The 11,393-nt window shown below is 46.1% G+C and overlaps 3 protein-coding genes across 3 annotated transcripts in view; 1 reads left to right on the top strand and 2 right to left on the bottom strand.

The window, feature by feature from the left end:
• The window catches only part of Pmar_PMAR001400 (leucine zipper-ef-hand containing transmembrane protein, putative), a gene marked incomplete at both ends in the record, with an annotated part of 1,748 nt that extends 1,073 nt beyond the window's left edge, over nt 1-675 (bottom strand). Inside the window, 5 exons of the mRNA XM_002783508.1 lie at nt 24-110; nt 208-307; nt 387-453; nt 496-541; nt 602-675. Of these exons, the coding sequence (XP_002783554.1) occupies nt 24-110; nt 208-307; nt 387-453; nt 496-541; nt 602-675 (374 nt within the window). The remainder of the gene's footprint in view (nt 1-23; nt 111-207; nt 308-386; nt 454-495; nt 542-601) is intronic.
• Nucleotides 676-5,412: 4,737 nt separating this feature from the next.
• Pmar_PMAR001399 (protein phosphatase PP2A regulatory subunit A, putative) lies at nt 5,413-9,544 on the top strand. The gene is made up of 18 exons (XM_002783507.1): nt 5,413-5,732; nt 5,779-5,835; nt 6,073-6,135; nt 6,183-6,319; nt 6,367-6,422; nt 6,468-6,579; nt 6,622-6,717; nt 7,293-7,352; nt 7,417-7,518; nt 7,561-7,678; nt 7,725-7,842; nt 7,895-8,004; nt 8,050-8,156; nt 8,205-8,319; nt 8,777-8,896; nt 8,944-9,041; nt 9,092-9,220; nt 9,278-9,544. Exons 1-18 carry the CDS (start codon nt 5,433-5,435, stop codon nt 9,321-9,323), a joined length of 1,944 nt encoding a protein of 647 aa, XP_002783553.1. The 5' UTR covers nt 5,413-5,432; the 3' UTR covers nt 9,324-9,544.
• Nucleotides 9,545-11,324: 1,780 nt separating this feature from the next.
• Nucleotides 11,325-11,393, bottom strand: part of Pmar_PMAR001398 (hypothetical protein) — a gene marked incomplete at both ends in the record, with an annotated part of 894 nt that continues 825 nt past the window's right edge. The window contains one exon of the mRNA XM_002783506.1: nt 11,325-11,393. Coding sequence (XP_002783552.1) covers nt 11,325-11,393 — 69 coding nt within the window.

The raw sequence follows: 11,393 nt of genomic DNA, 5'->3' as shown, positions 1-11,393 counted from the left end.
AGCATTATCATACCACAACTTACCGGAACTTGCTTGACTGTTCTTCTAGTATCTGTTTGTTCTTCTCTGCAATGACTTCATTGAAAAACCCTGCCATATCTCCCTTTGCCCTGAAAAACAGCATCACCAAGAATCGAACCCGCAACCTCAGAAATGAAAGGCCACACGCTCACCCACTCAACCAACCCTCCACCAAAGAGCACTCACTTCATTCTGCGCATCAACTGTGCGTGATCCGACTTTTTATCACTAAACGTAGAGGGCAACATATTAGGGAAGAGCCGCAAGGCAATCGGCAACGCCAACTCTGAATACAAAAACAAAACATGCAGTCATCATCAACCTCCATAGAAGCTTTAGCAGTTTCAGCGATTGAGTTAACTCACCGGCGAATGGTATGATGATGAACAAAGAGAATGGTACTAGCTTGAAAAGGTCCGTGACCGTCCGCACCTGCACTAAATATGAGCCGATCGAAGCAGCGACAACACCTACCAGGAGCTTGTGTTCTCTCAACGTGAGCTGGTATCCACGGGCCTGCCTGAGAAAGATATGTCTTCGCACTGCGAAGATTTTGGGTGAAATCCTCCAACGCACTCACTTCATGACTAGTTGTGTTGAAAGTTGTACATTCTTGCCGAAAAGCTTCGACCCGTTCTTCACCCACGCCGACATATGATGGAGAGCCTCTTTTAGATCCGCCCACCATTGTAAAACGATTCGTGGCTGAACGGAAGCGGCACGTGCTCCAAACCCAAAGACCCCTGGTTCTATCCCATGTATTACATTTTTTATAAACGACCAAGTCAGCCTCAATGTTCCAAGGGCAAATCTCCCCGTCATATTAAGAGTCCACCAGGCAACCTTTCGAGCTTTTATTGCCGCTTTCCGACCATATTTCTTCACCTAACAACAAACAGGGTGTGACCGTAACGACCATAAGAGAGGCAAACTCAAATGCGAAGCCCTTTCCATGCTTCTATCTTTATTAAGACCGCGCGCCCCAAAAATAAGCAGTGCCCATTCTCCCGAGAATTCGAGCCTCATCCGAACAACGTGCCGACACTGTTGGTTCACAATACTCATCAACGACCATTCGCCCTCCAAGCCTTGAACCGAATAATGTTTCAAATCCATTCGCAGTGCATGTACCCTTTCTAGCCGCCAACCCTTTTCTAAATTCCAGGCAGCCTACTTCAGGGTACGTTATCCTCAACGCTGCGGGTAGTGCAGGAAAGGTGAGACGGCGCAAAACAGTCGATCGGGCGTCCTTCCGCTCCTCCTCCTCCTTAGACTTGTTCTGGCTAGGATCCGCTGACGGCAGTCCACCTGAGCCCAGAGTCACTACCCACTCAGCCATCTGCCTCACCCTTCCCATTACTGCCTTCTGCTGCATCGTCTACCGTACCAGCATCATACCGCTGCTTCATGTCTTCTTTGACAGCAGCTGAGGCCTCATCTACACCCGTCGAAGCTACGAATATCATATCGAGAAGACTGCGTACCCCCTTAGTAAACTACCTCCCATCCTTTGTGTCGTTGCATTGCTGCTGCTGACGTCATTGAAAGCGCCTGTCATGAACCTTAAGCGTGAGCTGCCACCACTCCAGTGTAGTACCTCTTAACATCGCTGGACGGCCTTCTCGGTCAACTCTCTCGCTGCTACCACTACTGCTGGAAAAACCTGCACAAGAGATGGGATGGACTCGACGACGTTGAAACTGAATCCGCACAGAATCAGGCTATATCATAGTGATGATCGATCGACAGCGAAAGAGCCACAAGTCCCTTCGAGCTGGCGCCTACCTCGGAAGGGTAACCTCCGTATTGGGGGTATTGTGGTTCGAGTTATGAGGACTGTTGAGGAGCGGCATAGCATAGCCGGCAGAATCCTAATGGGCCCAACAGGAGGGGCCAATGGGGGCATGATGATATGAATTATACTATTCTCGTGATGAGGAACTCCCCCACTATACTCAAATCGATATCAGCAAGAAACAGTCACACGAGTGTATCGCTATAGTTACTATACGAGGATAATACTATACTTCACTACTATCCTCCTCAATCACCACCCAGCTGTCTACCCTGACCGCCGAATGGGACAAAGCCACGACTGTTCCCACTCGGTCTTCCTGATGGCTGGTTCACTAGGCCGCCGGTGGGCGCACCTTCAGAGGGGGCTGAGGGCACTCCTGCAAGCAAGCGAGAGTGGAAAATCAACTGGAGACAGCAAAATAAGATCCTGGTGACACTACAGAAACTTGAGGAGTTCTAACGCCAATAGCACCACAACTCATCTACGCAGCTCTGCCCTCCAGTTGTGGTACGAAGACATTTCGAACTAAAGTGCGCTCCTGGCGCTTCCTCCGGCCTACGACATTTTTCCTCGTATTCCTCCATATTTTGCGCCACTGCGCTCGACTTTCAAATGAATGCTCACTAACCCTATCACTACTACTATTCTCATAACGAAAACCTTCCCAGCTCTCACCAAATGTTGTCTGATATGACACAGGTCCGGCCGGCGGTTGACCAATAGCATAAGGATCACCTAAGAACAGTGTAGCAGTTCCCCTGTAGTTCCCTTTGAGCTTACCTCCTAAGAAAGGCTGTGATGATACTCCTTCTCCTTCTGTACTACTATTGATATGCTTAAACGCTCTGTATGCCACCCAGCTTATCACACCCTGAATTGGAGGAGTAGATGGTATCATGAGAAGTGGTATACTCCCACACTATGCTGCTGGTCTTTGCTCTCTCACTGGGGCAACTATGCCACCGTCATATATGCACTAGTGCAGTCAATTTCTGTGGCTGGGGCAACTATGCCACCGTCATATATGCACTAGTGCAGTCAATTTCTGTGGCTGGGGCAACTATGCCACCGTCATATATGCAACAGTGCAGTCAATCCCTGTGGCTGGGGCAACTATGCCACCGTCATATATGCAACAGTGCAGTCAATCCCTGTGGCTGGGGCAACTATGCCACCGTCATATATGCACTAGTGCAGTCAATTTCTGTGGCTGGGGCAACTATGCCACCGTCATATATGCAACAGTGCAGTCAATCCCTGTGGCTGGGGCAACTATGCCACCGTCATATATGCACTAGTGCAGTCAATTTCTGTGGCTGGGGCAACTATGCCACCGTCATATATGCACTAGTGCAGTCAATTTCTGTGGCCGGGGCAACTCTGCCACCGTCATATATGCACTAGTGCAGTCAATTTCTGTGGCTGGGGCAACTATGCCACCGTCATATATGCAACAGTGCAGTCAATTTCTGTGGCTGGGGCAACTATGCCACCGTCATATATGCAACAGTGCAGTCAATTTCGGTAACTGGGGCAACTATGCCACCGTAAGATATGCACTAGTGCAGTCAATTTCTGTGGCTGGGGCAACTATGCCACCGTCATATATGCAACAGTGCAGTCAATCCCTGTGGCTGGGGCAACTATGCCACCGTCATATATGCAACAGTGCAGTCAATCCCTGTGGCTGGGGCAACTATGCCACCGTCATATATGCACTAGTGCAGTCAATTTCTGTGGCTGGGGCAACTATGCCACCGTCATATATGCAACAGTGCAGTCAATCCCTGTGGCTGGGGCAACTATGCCACCGTCATATATGCACTAGTGCAGTCAATTTCTGTGGCTGGGGCAACTATGCCACCGTCATATATGCACTAGTGCAGTCAATTTCTGTGGCCGGGGCAACTCTGCCACCGTCATATATGCACTAGTGCAGTCAATTTCTGTGGCTGGGGCAACTATGCCACCGTCATATATGCAACAGTGCAGTCAATTTCTGTGGCTGGGGCAACTATGCCACCGTCATATATACAACAGTGCAGTCAATTTCGGTAACTGGGGCAACTATGCCACCGTAAGATATGCTCCAGTGAAATCAATTTCTCCAATAGGAGTAACGATGGCACCCCAAGATATGCGTTAGTGCGATCAATAGAACTCCACTTGGGGCACCTATGCCACCACAATGTATTCTTTAATGCAATCAATTTCTCCAGGAGACAATTGCGCCACCGGAAGATATACCTCGACTTCTCAGCCGAAAATGCTCCAATCCCGCTCGAGGGGCAGATATGCCATCGCGCGTATCTCGTCTCTCATTCCACCAGCGCAATGCAATACGGTCAAGACTTCATCAAGGCACGACTCGTTGGAGTCGCGGATGGCATACCGGCCCCAAAACGAGATGTGATGTGAAGAGTAAAGTCGTTGCTGAACTCCAAAAATTTTCAAAATAGCGACGAAAAAATCCAAAAAAAATCAAAATCGATTTTTGAGCTCCGTGCAAAACCAGACAATTCAAGTCGAGCCCCGTATACACTGGCTCCTAATACTACCTGTAGGATGAATGAGAATAGTAAAGATATCTCCAGTAACATTGGAACAACGAACCCTAGCTTGGCCAAATGGATCGAAGTGGAAATCATACTAAAGAAGCGGATACCGTCAAAGACGCAATTTATCACACCTGAGAGTAGTAGCGGTCAGATGAGCTCTCCACTAGTGGGCAACTTACAGATGAATATTGCTGGTAAGAGACACTGCAGACCACCAGGCCCACATGCACCCAAAGGGGAATTGAAGAGACAGGAATAACATGTGGCCATACTGGGATCGTTCATGAGTAGGTAAGTACAGGAGAGCGCAGAGAACCTATCAAAAGACCGAACCACAATTATCCTACGGAAACCTAGGAGTAATTCAGTGAAATCATTCCGCAGCCGAAAACCCCTCTCGCTTACAAATAAGGAAGAATTCCAGAGTCAATTTTAAGATTCACTTTTGGTCAACTGAGCACCCGGTTATTATTACAGTATAGCCAAACAGTTGAACGGCCCATCCAGAATGAGTCTGATAGGCACTAGAATCCAAAGGCCTATGGTGCAATATTTGGCCGGCTTCATTATCCGCAGTAGGTCCTCAGAGGCCTCTCCTTGCGCTGATGTTGGTGGTAATGGAACAACCATATGAAAAACTAACCGGGCAAAAAACGATTGCATCCGCCTTTCCACGCAGTGAGATTAACATGGACGACCTAAATGGTCACGTACAGAGCTGGAAAGATACCCAAGCTAGAAGCGTCTGGTTGGAGGATCACCTACAACAATCTGGAGTGACGTCACCCATGTCGGAGCACAATGATTTTCTTTCCTTTGAATCTGCCGGCCCAGGTTCGAATCCCGGTGAGGTCATTTTAAAATATTTTTTCTCAACTTTCATCGACTCTATTCACGTGTGTGTCTAGCGCTCAGATATATAACATTTCGCGTAGAGGAACATATCACAATAAAAGGTGACCTTCGAACATGAAAACGCTCTCGCCTTCACTGACCGTTGGTCGATTCACATTGTTTCTCTCCCTTACACTGTATAGGCCTATCTTTAGTAGTCAATGGCATCAGCAGTGCCTCTCGATACAGGCAACAAGCCTGCTACTTCCACTACGGACTCTCCTCCAACCACACCAGAAGAAGTCATGGAGAATTCCGTCGTGGCCCAGGAGAGAACGCCGACCGCCGCCGCTGCTGCTACTGCTGCCACTCTAGCAGTTCAGATCGACCCTAATTTTGATGCAGTAGAATTTTTCAAGGAGGAATTGCAGAATGAAGACTCCTGTGAAAGGGCTAAGTGCGCCAGAAGGGTGCATCTTATAGCGAGTCATATCGGACCTCAGAAGACCGTATCGATGTTGGTAAGAACATAGAAAGGCTCTACTCGAAGGGGAAGTTTTGTATCAGATACCACTAATAATGGATGCTATACAGGCTAAAGGGATATGCTATGATGATGACGAGGTAGTAGTGTTGGAACCTAGTAGGAGTAGTAGTCATACTATCAATAGTAGTAGGAGTAGTAGCCATACTATCAATAGTAGTAGGAGAAGTAGTCATACTATCAATAGTAGTAGGAGTAGTAGTCATACTATCAATAGTAGTAGGAGTAGTAGTCATACTATCAATAGTAGTAGGAGTAGTAGTCATACTATCAATAGTAGTAGGAGTAGTAGCCATACTATCAACGGCCTCCTGCAGGTCCTATATGCCTTGGCCCTGAGTATGCCCAACCTTATAAGCCACGTGGACGGCCATTATGAGGTAGAGTCCTTATTCCTCTACCTCGTCCATCATATCATCAACAACAGGCTCTCGTTCCTCCACTGGAGTGCCTTGCCAGACAGGACGAGACTGTCATCAGGAATGCTGCGGTTGCTGGCCTCGTGAAAATTGCTGAGAACAGCGAGAGTATATGTCAACAATACTGCTTCCCAGCACTAGTCAGGTAATGGGAAATTGGATACTCTCATAGGAATGATGAAGTTGGTTCAGGTTAGCAGCGGGTGAATGGTTCACAGCAAAAGTCAGTGTATGCAGTCTGGCTCCTGGTGAGTTATTATCCATACCACTCCTTGGTCAAATCGTCTATCCAGGCCTATACTGTCACTGCTCTGATCCGCAGAAGGCTGAGATTAGACGGCTATTCGCTGTCCTTGTCAATGATGATACGCCTATGGTACGGAGGGCTGCAGCACAACAGACTAGGTAGGGTTATGTTCCAGCCGGATTGGGATAAGGGTCACTTAGGTACTTATTTCAAGTGGTTGACAAGGCGGCTATCATAGCAGAGCTATTGGGAATTCATCGGGCACAGGCTACTGATGATGTACAAGATTCTATACGGTAGTATTTTTATTATTGGTATAGTAGTTATTCATACCATCTTTTTCGAAATTCTCGGTCGTAGTAGAATAAGGATGATACCACAGCATTTTCAGGTAGAATTAATATTTTACCGACAAATTTAATTTTTCATCCATTTGGTTAACATTTTACCCATGGCTTTAATGAAATAGCAAGAAAATTAATTTTATACCCGGTTTGTTTGAAAGTTGGTGAGTTTAACCCAATGTCGTCAAGTAGATCATCATCATCATTAAACGATTGCTGCAGTATACGGTGGGATCTACTGTTGGCATTTGTTTTTCGTGTGTTTGGCCGTGCGAACCGCATTGGGTCTGGTTATCATGCGTATCGTATTATGTCCAATGTCATATCGGGGGTCTATGCTGTGCTTGCAGTCATGTCTCGATTGGTTGTTGAAGTAGCATAGCCTGTGATAGTTGTAGGGTTGTCCGGTTCCCTATCATGGAAAAGGAGTTTAGCCTCGGATGCTATTGGAAAAGATGTTGTTGTGAAAAGTTGACTAGAATATTTTCCAGCGAAATACGTCGTTACATTGTCCTTTTTTTCTATAGGGAGGCCTGCGTGCACTCTACTATGGTGCTGGCGGAGAAGTTTACTGAGGACGAAAATAGGTAAATATACGATTATGCAGCTTCTACGCAGAATTAATACCACTCCTCTTCGAACTGCTATCAGGCAATATCTAGTATGGGCATTGACATCGTTCTTCACCGACCGTTCATGGAGGGTTAGGCTGCTAGTAGCCAAGTACTTTGACAGGCTTTGTCGGGCTTTGGGGTAATGCAATAATTAAGTTTTTAAAAATAAGATGTTGTTCAGGTCGGAATTGACAACATCGGAGTTGTTGCAACCCTTCACTGGTTTGCTCAGTGATCCCGAACAGGACATCCGCATCGCGGCTGTCGAGGCGGTGAAGAAATGCGTCTCGGTTTTAACGGTACGTTTGTGATGGTATGATGATGGTCAGTGTGGTTACCTATTAGGTGGATCAGCTCGAAACGTTTATCGTGCCACAGTTTTCCAAGTTGGCTTTGGACCAATCTCAGCCGGTGAGAGCGGCTCTTGCGAATATTATCGGCGATGTTGCTGAGGTGCTCGGTAGTAAGGGGGGAGGGGAGTCTTAGGAGCGGAGGAGTTGAGAGAGTTTTGGTAGGGCAAGAAGATACACAGAAATCCCTATTGAACTTAATATTGGACCTCATGAAAGATGAGCATCACACTGTGAGGCTGAACATGGTCTCGCAAGCGGCTACTATATGCGGGGTAGGGGAGAATTAGGGAATGGAGTGGTAGTGGTAATGTTGGTAGGTGCTGGGTCTGGACACTATGGTGGGCTCTGTCCTGGGTACGGTGCAATCGCTTATTATGGATAATCAATGGAGAATACGACTGGCTGTTATTGAACAGATGCCTAAGTAACGGGGAAGTTGGACGATGATGGTATGAGGTTTGATTTCTATCAGGTTAGCTCAGTTGTTCGGGCCAGAGTTATTTCAACAGAAGTTAGAGAAGCTCTTTCTTAGCAGCCTCAACGACAGTGTATATAGTGTTAGAGAGGCTGTTATTGCCAATATACAGGTGAGTAGTAGTAGAACTGTTCTGAAATATTTATGCAGATTGGTTATAATGTTAATGGTATTGAAAGTGTTGTTCGGCGTTTCTTGAGTTGTAGAAGATCATTCTGGTCGTAGTCTGTCATCTACTGGTAACCTGTTGAGATAAACGTAAACCGCATGATCGTATTATCATAAAGCCACTGAGTTTAGAAAAAAGTGAAGAAAAGATATGAAAAAACACACCCTAGTGAAAAACATATTTCACGACTACTGCATATCACCACGAATATCGCGTTTTTCACCGAGTTTTACGCCACTTAATATACTCCAATATAGTAGATATTATGTCGATAAAATATATACCACTTATAGTAAATCGTAACATGGTTATACTCCATAGAATATATTATGATGCTGAGCAATGCTATTGATGGCGATGCTTGAAAGGTCATTGTTCGTATATTATTAATTCATCTCAGCCGATATCCGAGGTCTTTGGTTCGGTGTGGACTGAGGAACACCTTTTGCCCAAGATCGTTGATCAATATAAGCAAGTTCACGGACAAGGATATAGCGGGCGACTGACTACCCTACAAGCAGTAACATATTATTATTATTTTCAACTTCTTGTGATTGGTGATCTCAGTTGCCTCGGTTGACCTATGTGATGAGCTCAGAGCAAGTCGAGAAGCATATCATACCGGTGTTGGTTGAGGCTACTAAGGATCCAGTACCTAATGTTAGGTAGGGTGGGAAAAGGAAAGTGTCTTGAGTGATGGATGAGATCTTGCCAGGTTCGCGGCTTGCGAGTGTTTGATATGGATGCTGGAGAATCATAAACTGGAGAACCCTATGATGGTTACACAATCTTTGGAGCCTACTGTGAAGGACGTTTTGTTGAAAGAGCAGGATGCTGATGTGAAGTAAGAAATGCCCTTGCCGGGGATCGAACCGGGGATCGCCCTTTTGCTTACTTATAGGTATATTGCCCAAAAGGCTCTAGATGTCTGCATAAAGGTGACGTAGTGACTATGATATTACGAGTGGCATGATAGAGGAATCGTATATATGGCTACTGCTCTCTCTGTTTCTGACGTCTCTACTACTACTCGATATAAGCGGCACCATGACCGACGGCCAGACTGTATATATAATTTTCACAATTATTAAAGTCGCGAGTAGAAAGGATGTGTCATGAGCTGCAAGCAGGGCTGCCGTACGTCACTCGATGCCGGCTTATTAAGCGTGACTTAACAACTGTGTTGAGGGATTGCAAGATTTCAAGATTCACAATAAGTATTGTGTTCAAAAGTACGAGGCAACATGAGCTTATTGTCTGATCTATTGGAGTACGACAAAGCACTACGGGGGGTTTGGCTCATCCTCGTGAAACTGTACGCCGTTCATATAACGAATAGTCGTTCCTGAGTCAAAACTAAGAATTCATAATCTTCATTCATCCTCGAGATCTGTTCGAATGATTGAATCATTCGCCAATCTCCAGTTCTCCACTCTGATCCATCCGCGGGCAAACCAGCTACACTATGGATGGTCCGAAATCAGCCGACCATCGCCTCACTAGTCTGTGCCGGTATGCAGAAAATTCAATCCATAGGGTGAATTGTGCACACTGAGTTTGCCACAAGGGAAAGGGATTTGTTATAGGATTCTCAGACCTTTGAGAATCCCGAGAACGAAAGTCAATACCAATCGGGAGAGGTATTGACCCGTCCGTCTTCACTCTTGCGCCAGAAGCATCTTGGTGTCACGATATCATGAATTACGATTCGTGATGGTTCTCCTATCAATGCGTCATCACGAACCGCGCCCCCCCAGGTCACCTGTCGCGCTCAGCAGTATCGACCGCTTTGTCGGCGGGGACTCTAATTCGCCTTTGGTTTTGAAAATCTAGTCCATGCATTTGTAGGTGTAACGAATTTCTCCTATTCCGCGATTACCACATTTCCTGTGAAAACTTTAACTATGCAGACCATCTGCGTAACGCAGAAGGTACGTAATTTTCGTTGGTGTTCATCGAATTTATCAAGCCGTTGAGGGTTGAGCTTAGGCCTAGCCGTGGTGGTTTTCCCCTCCCTAAATGAGGTTTTCCATAATAGAAAATCGCGTCCGGGCCCCGGAAACGACTTCACATCGGTAAGACCTCCACTGTTGATGTGTGCGTGATATGGTGCCTCGTCACAAAGTAGCGCATAGCGAGGAAGTATCAATTCATTCGAATGTAAACTTCTTGTTGGTGTTGCGTGTAAGAACGCACTGGCTGATATCCAAAAGAGCGGAGCAGCGAGATCCAACTTGGATGAACGCTAAATTGCCACATTGTATAACGAAGTTTGCTCGACTGTTGTTTGTTAGAAAACTGTTATAATAAATGAAGGTTGGCGCTATGTCGCGTGTCGCAATGTAACAAAATTGAGCTATTCTGCTCGCGAACAGGGCAAATCAGCGAATCGCTCATTTTAAACTTGAACAATTTGCCACTTCACAGAGCAGTTCGCTGCTTTACCGTAAAGTCTTTACCGCTAGAGGATTCCGAGGGGGGGAGTGGGCCGTCACCATATTACGTGTATAGGGTGATAGAGTTCACACTCGGGGGTTTTCTTAGTCTTCCCTGAAGAATTCTTCATCAGCGATGAATCGTTGCCTCTGCACAGTCGATAATAATAGCTCTGGTAAAGCACGTTGATTGTTCCCAAGAGTGAACATTCCGCATGAATGGGATGTCAGGGAATTCCATAGTGATACAGTACCACGGTTACTATCAATATTGTTCAATCGTCGATATGGGCTAGTGACGGCTCTTCACGGCTTCCTTTTTTTCGAAATGCATCGTACTAAAGAATGCAGCGTTTTAATCTAACTGCAGTCCTCCACAGCTGATTCGATCATGGCATTACGCTACCGGCGTATAACGGCGTCAGTACTCAACATTAGTTATAGCTTGTGTCAGCCTCGAGATGTAAAAGTGTATAGATCGTGTTGTCACGAAGTTGTCCAGTGATGAATGAGCTATAGTGTAACACTCCTTGGTCTGCAAGTGAACACAAACACTGAATTTGCAGAGACAGCAATGTTAAG

The sequence above is a fragment of the Perkinsus marinus genome, assembly GCF_000006405.1.
Source record: "Perkinsus marinus ATCC 50983 genomic scaffold scf_1104296936976, whole genome shotgun sequence".
In the NCBI taxonomy this organism is placed as follows: domain Eukaryota; phylum Perkinsozoa; order Perkinsida; family Perkinsidae; genus Perkinsus; species Perkinsus marinus.
This window is presented reverse-complemented; position numbering and strand designations above follow the sequence as displayed.